We start from the raw sequence: 22,685 nt of genomic DNA on the forward strand, positions 1-22,685 counted from the left end.
AATTTGGCTTCTAAAATTGGGAACAATAAAACATACATATTACTGTCTTCCTGCAGATTTCCAATGTGAGACCTTCTCTTGGTGCAAACTTTTCAATCCCATATTGTGTAATCTGAGCGCCAAGGTTTAGTTCACCAGAGCCTAGCCAGTCCTGTCCTGTGTGCATGATGACAGTCTGTAAATCTACTGTTCTCATATGAGAATAGCTTCAAGTACTTCTGCAGAATTACTGGTAGGGTAAGATGATATTTGCTCTTGTGATTACAGCAGTCTGCTTCAGAAGATGCCAATGGCAAAGTTGGGCTGTCAAGGGGACCTAAAAGTCCAGACCGCCACATCCCTGATTGAACCCCTTGGTGGAGCACACAGGACAGTGTTGTAAACTAATTCACTCTTCAACAAATGGATATTAATATTATTTATTTTTAATCTGCTATAATACACTGCAGTTAAACCCTCTGGAAACATCTAATCATTCACTTCCGATGGGGGGCTAATGGGTGAAAAGAGGGGTTTTGATTGCATTTGACAGCTAACAAAATGCAGCATGCAATATTTAATATTCTACTGAGATTGGTGTCGAAAGCAAAGATGCTAGGTACACAAGAAAAGTGGACCTCTCAACTAATTATGAGTCATTTATTCTGAACCACACAAATTTTAGAATCTGAATCCCAATTAAGACATTACACTACATGTGTTAATTAGTCCCCTCTCCTTTTTAAATCAAGGCATAAGTCTTCTTAATTAGGAGGTTAGCCATTGTAATTTGAACTGGCCTGAGTTGAAGCACTCCTGGAAATCACACCTGGGGGCTGTACTGGGGATCATTTTAAATTGGATGAGTTTTTACTTGGGTGATTATAAGGTCCCCAACAGGGTAGTAATTAAAGAGGGTGCAGCTTCCAAATTAAGATGTCAGGGGTGGTATAAGCAGTGATGTCTTGGTTCTAAACTGTACTCGAGGGAGGCTTGAAGGATGCTGGTCATATGATTTTCTCAGCAAGGGCTCTCATGGATCACAACAGCTTAAGCAGGAGAATAAATCAGTTCCAGGAGTTGCCCCTCTGCATCACAGGGACTAGTTATCACAGCTTATTGACGGCAATTCTTGAAAGTTGCATTTGTTAAAAAGCGTGGAGCAAGGTAACCTGCTTTCCTGACTCAGACAAAATCCTTGTGGACTTCTGCAGGAGTCTTAGGCTAGATCATGCTCTATGCAAAACAAGGTAGCTAAATATTGGAGAACAGAAGCTTGGCTTTCACAGCACAAACTGATAGGATCAACTCCGTCTCGATAGCTTATTAGTGAGGAGCTGAGATATTGGAGGAGTTAAGGCTCTGGATCTTGTTTTCCTTCCCTACTTCCCCCAAAGCTTCTCAAGATGAAGACAGCTTTCAGCAAGCATCATTAGCAAAGGGCGAAGAGTCTGAATGTTCAGACACACAGACAACGTACAGCAGGGTAACAAGTTCCCACACATCAGCTGCTCCGTTATAATTCATCAGGTGCGTGTTTGTAGCCTGCAGTAAACGTGGAGTAGACGGGGGTTGAGGTAATCTGTTATCTTGCATTGGCTGCAGGCACGGGTTGCATGGGAAGATGTGCCTGCAAAATCACTTGTGGGTGTGCCAGAGCAGGCTAGCAGCATGCCCTGATGTAGGAAGGGTTGCTTGGCTTGGTTTTGGTGGGCACCTTGTGAATGGTGCGCACTGGGTTAGAAATGGTTTTTAAAAGCCCGGTGATGGTAACCGCAGTGATGTTTATCAGTTAGTGTAATCTTCCTTGACCAAAAGAGAGCTCCTGTGTTATCACCCCAGTGGAAAGGCATTAACTAGCAAATCTTTGCCCATGTTTGATGGCAGGACACCCTGAGGCATTGGCATGCTTGAGATCAGGATGGACACAGGACAGATGCATACTGGGACTAAGGCCATAGCTGATGACCCAGCAGCGAATCTGCTGACTCTTTACATTGCCAATATACACTGAATGTTCAAACAAAACTCACTACCAGGTTGCTGGTTTATATTGCCAGTTGTTTCAGATTGGTAGAAGAAAGCTGAATGACAGGTGTCCTTTTGGTGTAAATAGCTCCAGAACAAACCCCTCAAGAATTACATTTTTCCCCTTAACATTTGTAAACTGTCTGAGGTCCTGTATCCTGGAATATACTTAGCATGCCACCTTCTACCAACTAAATGTTGTCCCTGTCATTTGGTGTTAATTGCATCAGAAGGGTCACTTAATGGGTCATTATCAGAACCTGACCTTGCAGGTATCTAAAGTGTTTGCTGTTAACAAGTCTTGAACTCATAAATATCCCCTGGGGACAGCAAGTGTTAAACCATCTTTATCACTCACCCTGCAGATGTTTGGTTTTTAACAAATTAAGGTATTGTCAAGTTTACTACTTTATTACCCCATTAACAAAGTCATGTGCCTTTTTGAGTACCACCACATGGTAAAGCAGACAAAGTTCACAGTATCTCTCAAGAACCTAATTTCTTTCTGCTCACTCAACTTAGTCTCCAGAGTCTTAATGCAGGTGACACCTGCATGCAGCCAGATTATGTCGTGTGCCATTTACTCCAGTGTGAGATGGTTTGAAATGGGGGAGGCATGTGTGAAGTGATCCTGTTTTGATTTAGATGTGAGCACTTAGGTTGGTGTGGGCTGTGTAACCACAGCAAATGCAAAAGCACAGTGTGCAGGACTTGGGATCTTTTGTGGGTGAACTTGTTGATGACCTGCTAAGAAGAAACCTGGACCAGTTAGGGAGAGGGAGACCAGTGGGTCTAGGTGAACACCAGTGTCCATTCTGATGATGGCATGCACTCACCTGGTCTATGAAATGGTCTAACGAAGCCTTTCCTTTCCAGAACATCACTCCTGAGATCCCGTCCCCGGATGATTCTCCCAGTCCAAAGCCTTGTGTGCCTCGCTGCCTTTGGCCTGGCCCTTCCCTTGGCCATCAGTCTCTTCCCGCAGATGTCTGAGGTCAGTACATGTTTGGTCACTGTGGTGGGATATCTCAGAGGGGCTTACCAATGCCACTGCTTGTTTTGCCTTCCTGGATAATAGTCTCATTCCTATGGGGCCTCCTCCATTTTTGGATGAAGTTGGTTGCTGTCTTCTTCACTTGAACAACTGTAGATTCACTGGGCAGATGATGGTTATGTTAGTCCCTTCTGTTAGGGCATGCTAGCATAGCACAGATCAATATCACGTGGCTTTCCATACTTCTAACCAGTGTTTGGATCCTGTGGTGGGAGGAACCTTTGTTCCACCCAGCAAACGCATCTTTTACAGGTAAGGGTGGTCCTGTGTGATCCTCCTCCCTTCCATCGCATACGTTGTTCTCCCACAGGGATGGTCTGCTCCAGGCCTCTCCCATGTGGAGGACATTTAGTAATCAAAACACCAGGGATCAGGGGGACAACCAGGTTGGAATAGGGTGTTTCTTTAAATGTATGAGGATAACATTCTGCCTGCTTGATCGCCAGGCAGAGGAGTGTCTCAGCTAGCACAGGGGGTATCCTGTCCCTCTTTAGTGATACCTAGGTCAAGTCTGATCAGATCACAAGTCAAGGGATGTTGGTGTTTCTGACTGATGACTTCTGCTCTGAGACTCCAGCTGGGTTCATCCTGTCTTGTCTGGGGATGTGACCTTAGTCAGAGCTGAGCTGCACCAGGGAGAACATGGCTCGGCTCACCCTCTCCCATGACAGTGGTGTTTCCTTGGTGCTAACCTAGTGAAAACAAGGTTTTGTCCATTAAGTAAAGAGCCTGGGATATACGTTTGATGTGGATGTACTTTCCCAGAGATTCTTTGAGGGTTTCTGCCTTTTCATCTTCTAGCTTGGCTCTGGGAAGACACAACCTGGGTGTGAACAGAGGAAAACTAGCCAAGGAACAGGCAGAATGACTAATGAAATCACTCGTACCTAAGTTGAACAAATTGCTAGGGTGTATTTATTTGTAAGTCATTAATATTGACCATTTGGTGTTTGGAGCTTAAAGATTTGCAGATTGTAAGTTTGTACATTTACAGGGAGGGTCACTATTATAAAGTGATAAAACCTCTATCAAACAGAGCAAAGGACTTTGCTGGAGTTCTTTTTGTGTCAAGTAGAACAGTTGATCAGAAATTGCTATCACAGTCTCTACTGGTTAATTCACTTTTTTTGGTCTGGATGGGTTTATCCATGACTTCTAGCCAGGGAATCTTGTTGTACACTTGTCTGCTAGACTGAAAAACGTGTTACAAATTTTTTGTTGTCCTTCTAGCTATTTACAGGCTGAGATAAAACTGTCCCTTAATCTTCTCTTTAAGAAACTGAATATAGCTCAATCTTGGAGTCTCTTGCTAAAAGACGTGTTTTCTGAAGCTTTAATGATTCATATGGCTCTTCCTTAAACTTTTTCTAATTAGTCAACATCGTTTTTGGAGCACTTCCATAAGAACCAGACACAGTATTCCAGTAAGAAGTTGCACAAGTACCAGTTGCAGGAGCAATGTGATTTGCCTGCTTCTACTTGAATTCGTACATCCACAGAGCATGTTAATCATTTTGGCATGAGCTCAACCTTAGCTCCCTGTCCGTCAGGTTTTTGCTGTGATGCCAAGTTCTGCTCAGAGGTTTTGGTTATGAAAGACTCAGGGGTATTTCTGGGTCTTGCACCCATTCAAGGTACATGCCTGGAGGATGTCCAAAGTTCCTCTTGGAAGGAGACTTGGACATAGAGCATTGCTTATGCCCCTATTTCCAGGGAAAGGAGCTTCCCCAACCAGAAGGTAGCCATGGCCTTTCCTGGGAGGTCTCTTTTCAAGATAATCAGGGAAGCAAGACCTCAACTTCATCTATCCAAAGGTTACATTGCCACCGTTTCCCCAAAATGGTGCCCCATGCCATAGGTACATACACTGTGCCCAGAGGCAATTTTGTGTTTGACCATAGCCTGATGCACATTGACCTCTTTTCCACAGATCACCATGTGATCCAGAGGTCTCTGTATCAGTGACCTGGGCTCTTAATTACTTACCACTTTCCCAGACTTTGTGTCATCTCAAGCCTTAAGTGGCAGTCATTGTGTATTTTCTCCCTTCTTACTGAAGACACGCATGTTTAATAGCGTTGGCCAAACCAAACCATTCTTTCAACATAGACAGGAAACTCACCCCACAATTCTGTTTTGAAATTCAGCATTTTGTACATTTCCAGTATTTTTTGTAGGCATTGCTTAGCATGGACTTCTCTGAAATAGTAAGTGCCTACTAAGGTCAGTGGGAACTAAAGTTTTGGTACCAGAATCTGAGGCATTCAGAGTTAAACACTTTGGGCTCTACAAAAATAATTATTCATTGCCTTAGTTCCTTTATCTAAAAATGAAGCCCTCAAGGTCTTTTTGCCTTTTGTATTTTAGCTTTATGGGTGACAGATAATTTATAATGTATAGTATCTGATATTACAGCATGAAATACTGTGTTGATGCTAAGAGCTGAATGAATTGTAGCCCACGAGGAAAATTAAGGTCTGGCTTCCCTCAGAGGATATTCAAATTGCAGGCATCAGGCAATACTGAAACCATACAGCATCACTTGAAAATGACCTTCTAAAAGCAGATGAAATGCTATCTGCAGTGTAAACATGAATCAGCGCTGATTAGTAGATCAAACAGAATGACGTGCTCTCTGCCCACGCTTCATGTCAATGAAAAGAAACCATTACAGCTGCTGGTATAGCTCATTACCTACTGGGATCTCAGCTCTGCTCAACTGGAGTTAGTTCCATGCACCCAGCTGGACCTCACATCTGTTGATGCAAAGGAATCAGATTCTCCATAGCAGCCTGGTCCAATCAGTCTTCCAGTTATGTCTGTATTCATTATAAATCTGTGTGAGTGTGTGTGTAAAGGGCGTTCCTTCCATTCTGCAAAATCTCATTGGTGGTGACTGTGGGAATGCTCAAGTGAGCAGAGCAAGTGATTTATCTGCAACAATCTCTCCAGAGCTGTTTCTTCACAGTCTTGGATAGGAAATCTGAGTTTCCTTGCAAAGAGTGTTTCTCAGAATGTGTGATTTCTTGGTCACTCATCACTGGTCCATGAACTTGTCGGATAACTAAGTTAATAGACTTTGAGTGTTTGAACATTGACCTCTCTCTATAAGTATGTGCATGTGTATATATGTATGCATGTGTGTATTTGCTTTTTCTCATAACTGCAGTAGCTGAAGCAGCTATGAACATAACATGACTGAGATGATGCTGTTGTAATGAGCGTTACCCAGGGAGTAAATTATTAACAACAAGTTGTAATAAAGCATGTTCTGTTCCAAAAATATGATTATGGTCTGAGCAGCAACCCTTTCAGGAATTGTAAATGAGCCAAATTCTGCCCTTAGTCACACATTCACAGTCCTTTTTCTTCAGTCAGAGAGCAAACACAGAAGCTGATGTGTTATTGAGTGCTTGTTTTAGCATGGGAGCTTGACTGGCCACCTTTGATCCACTCTTCTAAAGGGGCTCAAACTTACAATTAGTTTTCAAGCAGAATTGAAGCCTTGCAATAGATTTAAGAGATGTGCTAGATAAATGCAGCCACCTTATCACATCAGCTGTAGCTGCTTCAGAATTATACCTGTTTTAAAATAACTTAAGAGAAATCAGAATTCAGCTCTGGTTGCATACAGAAACACCAATATTAGGTAAATGAAAATTCTGGAGCTGAACAACCTTCATGTGCTGGGAAGGATAACACATCCAGATCTTCTCCTGGGTCGGTATTTAGTCTAGCTAAGACCTTATACGTTCCTTGATTTTGTACAGATGGAATCCACTTTGATGTCTGCAACAGTGCTCCAGAATTACAGCTTGTTTCTAGATGTTATGGTTTTGAAGATCACCTTATAAAAATAAAACCCTAGTGTCAGCCATAAAGACATCGGTCCTTGTGACTAAGCACACTTAAGATGTTGAGAAATACACTTTTCATCCCAGTATAGTGTTAAATCCAGTACCTAAATGCATCAATATGCATTAAGTAATTCACTGCTGTTAAGTTTAGGAGAAACATCTAGTTAATGCATTTAGCCCACAACCTCCAACTGCCTCCCATGCCCCCCGGGGAATCTCTTTTCTAACCGCCTATCCTACAGCATCCCCACTGACAACTCCTACTCAGCTATGCACTGCCAATAGAAACAGCTGTGACAGTTCCAAACTGAAAATGGGACTTGTGCAAATGAAATTCAGTGTAGCAGCAAAAGAAATAACCATGGGGTTGCTCCACTGATTTTCCACCCTTTGGTCCCTGCTCATCCAGATCATTCATTTTTCAGCATCCAAGAGGATGCTATTGAGCTTCCAGGGTGCTGCAAACCCACCAAAACTTGCCTCATCCCATGCCCAGTGTGCTGGATTGTGCTGATAAAGAAGGATAAACCCAGGTGAGAAAAGGAGCTGAAGCAAGAGCTGATGGCAGAGAAAGCCTTCCACTAGCTATAATACACGTGCCCTCACTGTGGGTTAAGTTTAAAGGGCCTTGGTTGCTGGTTAGGGCAAAACAAGCCATCTTCCGGAATTAGGCTGGTTTCAGCTGAAAGCCTTTTCTTAAAAATAATCTTCCTTTTGGTTCTCCAGGACAAGGGGAATAAACAGCCTAAAATCCAAGGCTGAGCTATTGTTTTCCAATCTGTTTTAGCCTTCATCTTGTTGGCAGGCTGCTTTAGAAAAGCAAAAGGTTAATGAGCCAATGTGCAGTGGGATTATTGCAGTAAAGATGACAGTGAACCAGTAATTACTAATTAGATGCAGTTTAACAGGAGGAACAAGTGAAATCTCCTCTTCACCAACTGTCAATAATTAGCAGATTTGGTGAGGTTGAAATGTGTCCACAGTTAAAAGGCTGATTTTTTAATGAAATGGCACTTGACAAAAGAGCTGTATGGAGGTCACAGCCATAGCCCTCGAGACGCTTCCCTATACCATACTTAGGAGGGAAATCAGATGCAAGACAGCAGGGGGTCCCCATGAAACCATTTCTCCCTTAGGATTACATTGCACGGGGGGAGGGGAGCAGGAGGGATTCTCTGCAGTAATTTTGTCCAACTTGGATGAGAAGCAAAGGAAAGGATTTGCCAGCTGCCATGGGGAAAAATTTTTGAGAAGTGAGAAGTTCTGTGGTATTTCTTTGCTTCTGGGTCTGAGGAGCGGTTTCTTGAGAGTGTGGTAACCTGAGTGTGCTGGCCAAAGTCTACCCTTGGGATGGAGGTTGGTCTTGGAAGGAACTCCTCTTAGAAAAGAAGGGGCACAAGGTCCTTAAGTACCGGCAGGAGGCTGGAAGCACAGTGGTGTGTGTCTCCCAAAGACTGCAGAAGATTCAAGCTGTGCCCCGAAGGTTTGGTTTCATACTGACACACAGGCAATGTGCCATCGTTGACTTCTGAAGCATTGAGATTCATCTGAGGTTCCTCTCCTATGTACTGATCCAGTTCCTCTTCTGGCAAAGTAACTGTTGACATGGGCAAGAGTATCTTTATTTTCCACATGAACTTAAAATGGAGAGGTGGTCTATGTGAGCTTCTTTAATGCCCATGAAACTTTTTACTTGAGCAGAAACTCCCAGGATTTATGATACTGGGTGGCTGAATACTGATGTGGTTCAGGTAGGGCTGGAGAGAAAACCTATGGTATTCGGAAATGTTCTGGCCTTCAGAAGAAGGATGGTGCTTAGCAAGGTTTGCATCTGGTGATCTTTGGTAAGGATGGACTCGTTCTGTCAGAGGTTGGAGGACAAATCAGTGACCCCTTCCAGAGCATAGTCCTGCGCCTGGAAGGGGAAAGTGATTGGAGAGGAGGTGATGTTTGGGGAACAGCAGAATGATGCTGCCATGACTACACACAAAGGCCAGACATGGTTGCACAAAACTCAAATGTAAGTTGCTAGACCATCTTTGGTAAGAAATAATAGCCTAAGGAAATCATAAATTACGTCTGTCTTCTAAACCCAGTAGGGTCTGAGCAGAAGCTGGGTCACAGGCCCATGGTGTGCAGCCTGGTTAATTGTATGTGTCTTCTCTGGATCAGTTTTGGCTTCGCAGCTAATGCTAGAGGGGAGCCCACCTAGGGACTGCTCCCAAGGAATAAAACTTCCCTCTTTGGGGGAAGAATTTGGCCGTATGGATGCAAGCTGTGCCATACCGGTTGTCCCCGAGCCTGAGACTGGATTCTGGTTCATGCTGTTTCACGCAGCTGTAGCCCTGCCTGTCCCGTTGCAAGTATTCAGGAAGTTGTGGTGCGGTAATTTTAGTCTGGGACCTCTCTAGGTTAATTTGATTTATGATTTATAGGGCTTATCTGAGCTGAGTTTTGACATTAGAGGACCATGGCCTTAATCTTGCATTACAGGAGAGTCATGTTGTCCTGCGCCATGACAGGACCATGCCTTAGCTGAGCAGTGGAAAGGCAAAGATCTCTTCAGCCTTTGCTTTAAGTGCCTGAGACTTGCACACAAAGCAAAGGGTACATCTGTCCTCCCGTATTTCTGGTGGAGCCTACCCTTGCTGTCAGTCTGGTGACTGAAGTGTTTGTCACCAGCTTTTTTTGTGACAAATCCTTCCCTGCTCCAAATCAAATTACAACCTTGGCCGTGAATCTTCATGAAGTCACCAGAGCAGCTCAAAGCACCATGAGACCAGTCCCCAGTAGTCAATTCTGCTGTCTCAGTAGCTCGTGCAGAGAGATGGGACCTTAGTCATGCAGCACAGCAGGAGTCACCTGTACGTCTCACGAAGGTGACCGTGCAGTACCTGCAGTCTGCTGAACAGGAGAAGTTGCCCTGAGGCTGCTCGCTGAGGGATGAGCAGTGAACTTGAACCTCACTCTGGGCTAAACAGCCAATGTTTTTGGAAAGGTTTCAATCTCCCTTGGTTTGAAACAGGAGTGCTTTTACCATTTGCTTCTCTGACATCTCCTTTCCCTCCCTACTCTCACCAGCCCTCTCTAGTTAAGAGCATCAAGCAGAAGAGAAGACGATGTGTTCCTGGCTTAGCCCCCCTTCTCAGCCCCTAGTTTGGGTTTTCCTTCACCTGCGCCAGCTGTCAGGGCAGAGTTTGCAGACCCGGCGTGTGTTTCCCGAGGAGCCAGACTTCACACACCGCTTCCCCTTGGCCTTACCCTTTGGCTTTCCCTTTAGACCTCCACTGCTCTCCCCCCTCACCCCCCTCAGCAGCCTGGCATCTGCAGAACACCTTTCCTGTCAAAGCAACCAGAAAAAAACAATAAATCACAGTAGCTTGTTTCCTGTGCTGTAGATTCCCTCAATTCCCTTAACAACTTTTAGTTTCCTTCTAATTGCGTTGTGCAGGGAAGCTGCTGCCCAGGAGCCCACTGGCATGGAGGAGTCTGTGCATTACTGAAAGTATTTAGGTGGCCTGAGATGGTTTGGCTGGGTTCGTGGTTGTGCTTAGCCTTGCAGAGAGATGCACCAGGAGCTGGAAGGGTCTCTCCAGAGGGTGGTGATGAGCTGTTATCATTAACTGTATAAGTAATTGTCGGTGTTATTCCTGTGCTCTGTAGATGCCCATGGACTGTTCCCAACCCATTGTAGGCCTCCTACACAGGTTCTTCTGTCAGGAGCAATCTATCTAGTGGAAGGTGTCCCTTCCCATGGCAGGGGGGTTGGAACTAGATGAACTTTAAAGTCCCTTCCAACCCAAACCATTCTATGATTCTATTCTATGATTCTATGACTTCCACTTGGCTGCAGAGATCTGAGCTAGTTCCTGCTCCCACCTTGAGTCTCTCTCTTTCTGCCATCGTCTCCAGTGTGACACAGACAGAAAGAAGCCTGGAGCTTTCACCGTATTTGCTTTAGAGCTTGCAAGGTCAGACCCACTCTCCATACTATAAACTTCCAAGCCAAAGTGACAGCAGAGCTTTTTGGGGAGCTCAGGCGTATTCAGGGCAAGGACGTAGGCAGGCTCACATGCTCTAAAACCCCTTCTCGAGCACATCTCCCAGGTGAAGGTATTCCTAAACACATGGGGACACTTCAAGCTTGGTAGTCCTCTCCTCTGCTTCCAGTGGTGCTTTAGCCTGAGTTGCTGAACCAACAGCTGCAAGCTCCCTCCTGCTTCAGGGAGGGCTTCAATACAGGTTAATGTTTCTGCAGAGAGCTTCTAAAAATCAAATAGACCCAAAGTTCCAAATTCTACCTGACTGTGACATCCTTGTTTTCCCCCTCAGGTCACGAAAACCCCCAGATTCTCACTATTGTATCGTAACTCCCCACTGCTACTCCACAGTGCTTCCACACTGCTACTGTGTGATGCTCTTTCAAGTTCTTTTTCTGGGACTGTAGCAGGAGGATAGGGAAGATGTTGTGGCACAGTAATTTCCTTCTGCCCTCGTCTGGCTGGATGCAGCAGCAGTTCCAGATGCAAATCCATGGGTGATAATCTGACAGACGCAGCATCTGCCTCATTGCAGAGCCACCTCCCATTTCCCAAACTCACAGCATAATTTGTTGCAGTGCCCATTTGATTCATGTCCTGGCATGACTGAAACTCCTCTTGCTGTGGGGACGCTTACTTGAGACATGACCAGGAAAGAAGGAACCAGTTTCACAAAGCGAAGAATATTTCTGGATCAGGACATCTCCCCTTTCCATGTTTTTTTTCCCCATGTCTTTCTCAAAATCAAAGCATTTCCCATGCCTACTCGCTCCCTAATGGATTGGGAGGTCTCAGTCACTTCTTCTGGGAGAAAATGTCCTTTCCAAGAGGAAGAGGAAAGATCTGGTATTCAGGGGCATCAGCTCCACCATCACTCTTTACAAGCCCGTAGGGGTGGTTAGGTTTACAACTGCTCAGCCTGTTTGCACCTCGCGGTGTAATTATTAGGCTCAATGACATCTCTTGTCTGGGGAGGGTCACGAGTGAGCAGTGCTGTGATTGATTTGGAGCCTGTGTCTTTGTTCTCACGTTCCCTGTCCAAGAGGCTTTGATTTGTTACCAAGCTGGTTTTTGAAGTCTGCTTGTTGAGAGTGGTCCTTTGTTTCACAACCAGCATTCATGGGATTCAAAGGTGCTGAAAATATTACAGGATCTGGCCCTAATATCATAATGTGGACCAGCAGAGCTTTTTCTTGCTGGGAAGCGACAGCTTGAAATGAACTGTTATTTGTGGTCATTCGAGGTGGGTGTGGGAGAAGGGACCCCTTTGTACTGCCCAGGGGCTTCAGCAGCGGTGTCAGACAGGATCTGGTTTCATGTTTATATCTCTGTCCCTGGGATACAGGTTCAAGTATGTAAACTATCTATCCTGCAAGCACAGGCTGCTGCAGGTGTGTGGGTGCTAGTGGGCATAAAAAAACATTCCTGACACCATCTCTTTTGAGGAGTCTTCACCTCCTGATGGCTATAAGCCATTAGGAGTCAAAAGAAAGAGCTGACATCCGACAACTCCGGATAAACAGCTAAACATTAACCCTTAAAGTGGCTCAAAAAACATACTTAAAAGGCACTTTGTGGAAAGAAGCCATTTTTTTTCCAGGCCTGTTAATTGCTGTCTTTCTTCAGGACACCTTTCAGCAGCACCTACAGTAAACAGACCGGCTACTCCCGAAGCACTTCCCCCACGGATTCCTGCCCTGCTCGCTGGGGAGCCTGCAGAGATGGCCATCCCCGTCTCCTCCTGCCCTGTGCAGTCCTCCTGCAGGTCCTTGGTTTTGTTGGTTTCTCCTTGGCCTGAAAGCCAAGACTTTTCCTCTCTTGCTGCCAGCCCACCCTGAAAACTCAGTCCCCTTTCTTGGTTGCCATCAGCTTCTTTATTTGGTGCAACTAGGTTTGTCCCCGGCTCTTCCCTGGCTGTTGCCTAGCTTACCCCTCTCTTTTTGCGTAGTGTTGGATATGTCCTTTTCTGCATACTCAGAGACAGTTGGTTTAGCTCATCTGAAGCAACCGTAGCTCAGACTACTCCAAGTGAGACGTTAAGGGTATGAGCTAAGGAAGGTGGCCAGTTGTCCAGACTTGCCTGCTGTAAGCATGCTTGCTTACTGCAGAGAAAGCCTTATTAATCACGTTTCCCAAGCACAGGTATATATAATTATCTGTAATTGCTTTTTAAATCATTTGGACCTAGCAGCCTGTTTCTAGTGAGGCTGTCGGTCCTTCAAGAAGAGGAAATGTGATGGAGGTTGGGATCCTGAGAAACTTGCTTAGCTTCTTTAAAGCAACAAGGACATCCCTAAATCCTGCAATACTCATCATGCTCTTCCTTCTTAATAGCAGGAGAATTGCAGGGTTTGATGTTCTCACTAAATAGCAACAAATGCTTTCTTCCTCAGCAGAACTGCTGGAGGGATTCTTACCAGAATGGACCTAATAGCTCTTTTTCATCGAAAGGGAAACCTGCTACATTCATAATGTCCATATTCAAAAGTAGGATTTTTTTCTTCCAAAAGAGGAGAGATGCTTCTAACTCTTTTTGTGAATGCCTTTCATTCCAGCAAGGAGCAGTGTCCCTAAACTCTGCAATTTTGGGGGTTCTTCAGATCATATTTTAGGTGGGTTGATGACTTTTCAACCCAACATTCAGTTGGCTTGAATGTTCCCCCACAAAGCCTACATCATGTAATGTGAGTTTTCTTCCTTGAGGCCAGGCAGAAGTTTCTTTTGCCCTACATGCTATAGACCAAATGCCATGCACAGTTTTGGGAGAAAGTCCTTTCCTGAAGAATGTTCCTTACCCCATGAAGCTGGGTGACCTGAGGTCAGAACACCTGTGTTTCTGCTGTGGTACCAGCCTAAGACATCCACCTCTCCAGAGCTCCTGTAGAAATTAATGCAGTGTGGCAAACTGAGAGTTTACCTCATGAGCACTTACCTCCTACGCATGAACAAATCTTCTTCTCCAGAGTGAAGGAGGAAAGGTATCTTAGCTCCTGCAAAGGCCTTTTGTGTGGTTCTTTGCTTCATGGCAGACACCTTATGCGATGGTCTTTGCTTCTCTCCGTCACAGCTTCAATTCTTTATTCAGTCTTGTGCTTGAGCTTCTACATTTCTCTGTATGGGTGGTAAGTTTGTGTGACTTGTGTCTTACCCCTCGATCCCTTGCAAAGCATTGCAGAACAAGGTGCCATGCTCACCAGGGATGCAGGCTGGCACCTCCTGGATAGCAGTGACTGTGTGAAAGGAAGGAAAGCCCTTCACCTTCCTGGGTTGCTAGAGAGAAATGGAAATGTCTCTTTTCTCCAGAAGACAGACAGAAAGAACTTTTTTTTTTACCTTGCTATTTGAAACCGTATGGTTTGAAACCTTATGGTTTCAAAGCTTTTATTTATTTTGTTTTGTTTTTTAAATACTTGAGGTTTCTAGTGCTGTGGGCAATGCTCTTCTTTCCCAGAAGACTCAAATCCACAATTTTGCAATGACTTGGAAATGTTGTGATGTGGGGGGGTTGACCTTTCAATCTGTTTATAAAGCTGGAAGGCTTGAGAGAGTCTGAGCTGTGCAAGCCCAGTGCTAACAAAACTCAGCTCCTAGGAGTGGCTTTCATTCATATCACCATGTCTGTGCATCATTGATGTCATCTTGAGACACCAGAACAGTTCCCATGGGGAACTGGAAGGTTAGAGCTGGTATCTTACTGGTGGACTGGTTTGGGGCAGTGAACAAACACGGGACCCGGAGCACAGGAGTGAAACGCGGCTGTTGAACTGCTCTGCTACAGGACAGGTAGGGACACGCCAAGTAGTTGAAGCTACCTTGCAGCCTTAGGTGCCTGCTGTCATATATTATTATCCCATCTGCTGACACTGTTATCATCGGTCATTTCTAGAGCACCAGAAACAAACGTGCCACTGGGTGAGGGGAGCTTGTTGCCACATGGGCAATTGTGCTCTGCTCCTGTTTGGTTGGGCGGTAACCTAAAATGCTATGTTTTCCTTTTTCCCATCTGATTAAAGTATTGGGGTTTTTTGATATGCATATTATTTTTCTTTAGAGAAGCTGTGATACGCTAATTTGCAACTCCTGAAGCTGAAGTTAAAAAACTCCCACCCTTGATCATAGAATCACAGAATCATTTAGGTTGGAAAAGACCCTTAAGATCATCAAATCCAACCGTTAACCTAACACTGCCAAGCCCACCAAGGAAGTGGTGGAAGTTGCTGTCCCATAACTGACCCATAAATTCTGCAAACTCTTCTGCTCTGCTTCAGGGCAGAGTCAATTGTTCCCATTTAAGGTGAGGGCAGTAACATCTTAAGCCTTGTAGCTGTCTCAAAACCGATTGCACATCTCTAGCCAAACATCTGTCGAGCATGAGGAATATTCTGCTCATCTCGATACAGAAACCTGATGGCACCCAAGGTGCTGCTGACACTTTGCATTTCGTGCTTTGCTAAAAGCAGTGACGTTTTCAGGGGACGGTGCAGAGGTGTCAGCAGATGTGATAGAGTGTGAATAGCTTGTGGTGCTAACACCATCACTGACATACTTTATATCTAACACATGTCATAGGGGGGTATGCGTGGTGCCGCATTCAGACCCTTTCCAGCCAGATCTGAGAAGAACCTCTGTTTTCTGCTCAGTCCTACAGACAGCTGGAGGTGGATGCTGGTGGTCAAAGCATCCATGGCAAAAACCAGAAAACTCTTCTGAAATGGATAACCCTCAAGAGCCAGACCAGCCATATATTCCAACTTTCCTCCTTTTTTATTGTTTCAAGGAGGGGAGAGAAAATGGAGATAAAATTAATTTCAGGCAATGGTCCTTTGTAATGCTAGTTCTAGGTATGTCCAACCGGAGGTTAGACAGCAGCACTGAGATACATCTTTGGTGTAAATGTGCTGGCCAGATGTCCTGTCAGAGGCAATGCATTTCTCTCTTGCACTTCAGTGTAAGCCTGGTTCACTGTCTGCAGAGAAATGATATATCCCTAAAAACTTACTGTTTGGAAACAGCACTCTGAATTCAGAGCTGTTTATGTGAAATCCTCCACGAAACTACTACATTGCAGGGATTTAACAGGTTAGCCACCTGCTAGACACACAGCAGTAGTTCCAGATTTGCAGTCAAACAAGAAACTTTGCAAATTACCCAGGCTGCCTGGTAGTTCCTTACTTTACATATATGCTGAATTACATGTGAATCCACTTACATGGCAGTGAAAGGGTAGTATAAACCAAATGCACTCCTGAGATTGTTCTTATCTGCTTATTCCTGGGCTGTCCTTATCTGCTACTGGCTTTGCTTTACTTCCAAGCATGTAAGAGAGGAACCTCTTGCTCCATGAGTGTGTCTGCCCTCCCAGCGTGATGCTTCAGGGGTTTAGTTGTATCCACGGTTGTAGGCTCTGATCACTTGGGTGAGGCTGTGCCATGACTTCATTAGAAATATAAGCCAGGCACTAATGGTAGTGGTTGTCTTGATGCAGGTGTATGTGACAAAATTTTAATCTTTTTCCTAAATAGATGGGTCCAGAGCACCAGAGGGGTTTAATCTATTTGCTTGTGCAGCAGCATCCAGCTGTCTTCTCCTTCCAAAGCTGCTTCCTTCCCAGAACATCTTCTGGTGAGCTCTTCTCTGCCCTGGACCACACCGTTGCACACCCCAGGTTGTGTGGACACGCTGTGCAGATGCACAACCTTCGCAGCGCTCTGCTTGCAGCGTGGAGGGGCTCTGCCCGACTGGCGAGGCTGCTTCCTCGGCACAGCCCGGGCTGGAAAAGCACGTCAGCCCTGCTCCTTGCAGCGTGGTGACCGGGGAGCGTCGCAAAGGCTCTTAGGGAATGTCAGTCCCCGGGTGCAGTTGCATACCTTGGCGTGTCAAACAAAAGGAGATGATCAAAGCAGGGATGGTGAGAAAGGCGGTTCTAAATCCTCACCAGGGAAGCGCTTGGTGCCGCCACACCAGCAGGTGCGCAACTCTTTGATCCCTGTATTTCAGGGGGTCCAGCCCTCCCTCCCCGCACCGACCCCAAAGTGGGCACTTTTTGGGGAAGCTGGATGGTGTCAAACCTGTGAGTGGGCTCCCACCGAGCCACGGGGCTCTTGCATCCCGGACTCGGACATGCTGCAACCAGGGATGGGTGGAGGGACACCCGGCTGCTGGGCTGCAAGTGGCGGCTTCTCAGGCTCTGGTCACATTTTGTTAACGCCTTAGCCAGCATTAGGGATAGAAATGGTGTCAAATAACTTGTTTACATGTTTTTAAGAAAAACATTTTGACTAGATATGATGTTTTTTCTTATGAAAATGGAATGTTTCTTTATAAGAGGGGGGGTCTAAAAGACTTGAGAGAAACAAAAAATGAAGAGAACTGTACTAGTCAACTCTTAAGTTCAATTTTTATTATTAATTTGAAGGAAAACCTAACAAAGTTCAGGTTTATCTCAAAATCATTTCCCCCCAGCTTTGTGATTTGGCCAGCAAGCTGAGTATCAATTATTTATGAAGTTATCTGTTATCATGTACATTAGTCATGAGACTATCTCTCAACCAGTGTGTCCAGTTTTGGGGTACACAGGGTTTTTTTAACTATGTAGAAAAACTGAGAAGTGGTCAGAAAAGAGCTTTAACACCAGTATTTCAAACAACAATCTGCCTTGCAGAGAAGAAGCATGAGTTTTGTCTATAAATTTTAAGAAAGGTGATTTAATAGTCTTTGAATACTTTCATGGGAAGAAGATTTCTGGCAGGAGAGAGCTCCTTAGTGCAGCAAATAGATAAATGCAAAGTTGAAAGTCTGAATTTAGAAAAAGGCAAACCATGAGATGGCTGGTGCTCTTTGAAGCAGGACACTGAGAGATCTTGTAGCTCTGCTGTTGCTTGGACTCCTTGACCAGAGGCCGGATATCTTTTGAAAAACATCTTCTGTGATTTAATCAAAAAGTTTTTGGGCGAGACGTGCATTTCCTGAATTCTCTCACCTGTCGGGTCACCTTCAGTTGGCTGTAGGTCCGTAGCATTTCCAAGAAACACTCCTTAGCAAACACTGATTTCCTCATCTCATTCCTTAGTGAGTGGATCTGTGGAGAGCACTTTAATTTTTGATGTCTGGGAAAAGCTTTGGAAAGAGTTTATCGGAACAGAGGAGGAAAAAATCTTGCTGTCTTTAAATCATTCAGTATACATTTTCCAATTTTGGAAAGCCTTATAAAATTAAGCACGGGTTCAGATTTGTGATTTTGGCCCCATCAGCATTCTTTCAGCTACTGTCAATTAAACAAAGAAAAGGAGATCTGAAATATCTGAAAGAAGAACATTTAGGCAGTCTTACTGTGGGAACAAGACCATCAAAAACCCCATCAAATTGGTTTTTGACCCCAAGTAAGTGTGTTAAACCAAATTTAATAAGGTTCTGCCTCTCAGCAGAATTGCATTAGGTGACCATGGGCTGAAGGTAAAAGAAAGCCTCAGTAGACCCGTACAGAGATGCTTTCACACCATGGTTGCACTGAGCTACAAGCAGAGGTGGTGTGGCTGAGCAGTAGCTCATCTATCCCAGGAAAAACATGTTCTTTTTTCACCGAGGACACCAAGGACAGAGCAGAGTCTCTTAGAGGTGCTGGATGTGCCCCACCTCTCCATCTAGCTGTGCACAGAGCCCACCACCGTGGTAGCAGCAGCTGCCGGTCCTTCACGGTGCTTCATGGTGCCATTTATTAACCGAAGTCCTTCTTACACCTCACCGAGCTTCACTAGCGCTCGGCTAGCTTGGCACTGCCTTCAGCCCTTGCCCTGGTGTCTCATGGCCCAGGAGGAGATGGCAGAGGGCTGCTGGAAGGGCCGGGAGAGCCCTCCCAGGCTCCGAACCGGGGCTACCACCGAGTCTCCTCGCTGGCACCGCCAAGGCAGCAGCAGAAGATGCGGTGACCAGCCTGATCCTCCCTTCCCCCACCTCCCGGTGCAGCATCCGTCAGTCCGCATGACCCTCCCCCTACCAAAATTGGCTGCTTTCTTCCTTCTCCCCCCCCTCCCTTTTTTTGGCTGAGTGATGAGCTGTATGCCAAATCCATCTGCTCCTGTCTCCCCTAGCTGCCTTCCATATCATTACAGGATCCCTGGCAGCGAGCCTAGACCTATCTCTCTCCCTGCACTCTTAGGAGCACATTCCTTTCTACACCTTTTCCCGAGCTGGGATAGAAATGAGTATCAACCCCAAACAAAAAGCATCTGCTTTCTGCCTGCTTCTGCTTCACCGGACGCGCATGTACGCTACACTCGTGTCAGCAGCGAATGCAAAACACACACAACCCCCCACCTCGCCGCCCCGCATCCAACATGGGCTGACGAAACTTTGGGCGCCGGGAGCCTGCCTCACACCCTCTCCCTCTCCGTCTCCGCAGCACCAGCTGTGACCACCGCACCATTTGTTCCTCCAGCCCACGCCAGCACTCGGAGCCAGTTCTTTATCACCCCAATTAGCCTTGTCTGTGCTGATGAGAGGAGAGAGGCTTCCACTGCAAGGCAGAGACAGGGGGAAGAGAGCCGGCGCACGGTGGGCACCGTGAAAGGCGATTCCCTTTACAGCGGCTTTGTTCCCTGGGAGGGATAGATTTCACCGGGTCAGGAGCACCGCTAAAAAGCCAGCGCTGTCATCCCGCCTGCATTACCTGGGTGATGCCGGTTTATAAACAGTTACTTGAATAAGGTCAGGGGACACCGTTTCTTGGGTTTTTTCCCTTTTTTCTTCATGCACTCGGCTACGTGCTAGAGGAAAGAGGAGCGTCCTCAGGCTGCGCCGGCTCCCAGGTGTTGCGGCGGGCTGATGCACCTTGGCCGTGCCCCCAGCAAGGATCTCCCTGCATCTACAGCAAAGCTTCCAGTAGCCTCATAGCGGGGTGAAGCAATTCCCCCATCTCCCACTGCCTCGTTATAGTGTCTCCCATGCTGGTACATCAGGATACCGAGTGGTCGATGCTGCACTGATGCTTGTGCAGCCATCAGCCAGAAAGCCTGTCTTTTTTCCCCCAACCTCGTAGGACTCTCTAGGAGTGGTGCTTGTACACCGTGCTTCCCCGAGTGCTGGTTGTGACCTTGCATCCCTCCTGGACTTGTCTTCTCCTGGATTCATTGTTGAAGACTCTTTTCTGGTAGGCACTTCAGTGCTATCATCCCAGAGCCGGGAAGGGGATCCATTCTTTGCCCCAGTACAAGTAGATCTACCCCATTGGGAGGAAGAGGATGGACACAATTCAAACCCAGTCCCATGGTGGGCACTCCGTTTGGAAGGACAAAGTCACCTGATATGGGGTAGTGCAGGTCCCATCAGTGTAATCCCAACAAGGTTGAACCTGTTCCTCAGAGCACCCTCCATGGCAGGCGTTTCTTGTTAGAGGGGTTCCCAGCATGACCATGGCCAAGAAGGACCCTGCTGGGGGTCTTCTTTGAAGCTGAGATACAAGAAACTTGACAAGAAACTCTGTGGTCTCCAGATCCATTTCACAATGCCATGTCCAGTAGAAGGTTGGCTGAGCAGGTCCAGGATGTTGGACAGCTAGAACAGCAGTCTACACCAAAATAAGTGAAATTACACTTTCCAACAAAAAACCCTGAGGGATTCAAAGACTGAACTGGTACACAATAAGGTTGTGTCTTAATGTTGTCTTAATATCTCTAGTCTACCACCTGAATGCTTCTCCCTGTTCTTCTGCATTTGATTTCCCAGTGAGAGGAGTAAGTTACTCCTGATGCATTTCTGAATGGCTTTACCAGTGCTGCTGTGGAGTACATCCCTCCTGTACCTGCCTCCTTGGTACAGATGCACCCCTTGGAGCTCCTGTGGCTGAGGCTCTAGAGCAGTTTTTGATATCTGCTTTATTAAAGTCAGCCAGAAAGAGATCTGCTGAGATTGCTCCAGTTCAACCAGTCACCCCCCAGCAAATTTATTTCACATCTTTCCAGGCTTCAGAGGGGGGCTTAAGTGAGTTCAGTAATATGCAGCTCCAAACCAATGCCTGTATCTTCTTTCAAGATCTTCAAAAGAGTCCCTGACCGTGTGTCCATCTTGCATTAGGCATTCATTCCCTTGTCCTTCTGCTCAGACACCATAATCTGTCTCCGAACTATCACACCTCAATCCTGTCCCTCCTAAATCTAACAGCCTAAATCCCATCCCATCTACCAGCCTTGTGTACAGCCTTGCCATGAATGAAGAGCTCAGCCATGCAGGGAAAGGAGGCTGCTTCCCTCCTGGACCCACGGGAAGGAAGCTGAAAGGACCTACAAGCAGTTGTCTCATCTGTCTCCTTCCACCAAGACAAGCTGAATTCTGCTTAAACTATTCTTGATAGGTTTCATCTAATTTGTGCTGAAAACTTCCCACCACAGAGACACCACACCTTCCCCAAGCATTTGGTTGCAATACTTTACTCCTTCCCACTAGGATACTCTTCCTGCTGTTCAGCTTGGATCTTACTCGATGCTTTTTGAATTGTGTCCCAAGAGAGTGTGAACAAAACATTACTCCTTTCTTCTGTGCTGTACCCTCTTGCACACGCAAATACCACCGTGCCTCCCTTGAACTTCTCTCTTCTACACTCAGCACTTCCAAGTCCCCAACGTTTCCCCATAGGTCTTGCTTTCAGACCACTAATCTGGGGTCCACCAGGGCAGATGTGACTTTCCTTGGAGCTCCCACCTCTCCAGCCCCCATTGGAGAGGAAGGGACTGTGGTGGCTCTCCATTCGCTTTCTGGGGAGGTGTCCCAGTAGTAGGTTGGGTTTTGCTCTGTCCGAGCTGCCCCACATCCCCAAGCCCTACCGACACTAGCATGGATGGTCAGGGTTGGACCACCCAATTCCAGGTCATTTTAAAGCACTTCCCACCTTGATATTTTCATACCCGTGGGTGAAACCACCCAGTCGCGATGCCTCGAAGCTTTTCTTTCTGTCTCTGGAAGAAAAATAAGAAAACAATAGGAAGAAAAGCTGTGTCAGAGCCAGGCAGATCGGAGTTAATCCTCCCTCAAAATGGATCCCGTCAGTGCCGGTGTATGTGAGAATTGCCTCTCCTGCACCTTTGCTGGGTACTCTCCCCGGCACAATGCTTCACTTTGTGTTTCAGCACAGAGAGAAATGGTGAAGTTGCTAATAATGGCACTAAAAGAAAATATGCTACATCTGTTATGGATAGCAGTACAAAATTAGCTGATCACACCTCTGACACCCAAGATGTCTTCACTTAAAATACTCATTGGCTTACTTTACATAATTTGCTGATTATATTTGAAAGAAATACAATTTTGCAATTACTGTTCTTTCTGGTGTGCTATCTATGCATCATTTTCTTTTTATGTTTATATATTTCTCCTTCATTAGTGCAGTCTGAAGGGTGATTAGATCCCTTCAAACATTTTACAGAGGTTAAACGTTGATTAAGATTTAATTATTACTGTAAATAGCTTGGAATGACATATGGTGCAAAAACCTGACATATGTGCATTTGAATAAATGAAGTGCTATTTCCCATGATGCTTCAGTAGCTGTTTAACAGCTTTGCTGAAGGGTTATGTTGCACCTCATGTTAAGATTGCTTTGATGTTATATTTTGTTGGGTTTTTGCAGCTGAAAGCTAAGAACAGTTTTTCCAGTTTTTAAAAACATTGAATATTTTAAATACCTAAATTGTTTTGCACAAATTTTTGCTAATTTGTCTAACTAGGTTAAACATTTTC

General features: G+C 45.6%; 1 protein-coding gene across 4 annotated transcripts in view; it reads left to right on the forward strand.

Annotated features, from left to right (window-relative positions):
- Positions 1–22,685, forward strand: part of SFXN5 (sideroflexin 5) — a 101,550-nt gene that overhangs the window by 77,089 nt on the left and 1,776 nt on the right. For all 4 annotated transcript variants that reach the window (XM_010580806.1, XM_010580804.1, XM_010580803.1 and 1 more), the window contains one exon: positions 2,884–3,001. In XM_010580806.1, coding sequence (XP_010579108.1) covers positions 2,884–3,001 — 118 coding nt within the window. The remainder of the gene's footprint in view (positions 1–2,883; positions 3,002–22,685) is intronic.

Source organism: Haliaeetus leucocephalus, unplaced genomic scaffold, assembly GCF_000737465.1.
Source record: "Haliaeetus leucocephalus isolate CR32 unplaced genomic scaffold, Haliaeetus_leucocephalus-4.0 Scaffold741, whole genome shotgun sequence".
Classification (NCBI taxonomy): domain Eukaryota; kingdom Metazoa; phylum Chordata; class Aves; order Accipitriformes; family Accipitridae; genus Haliaeetus; species Haliaeetus leucocephalus.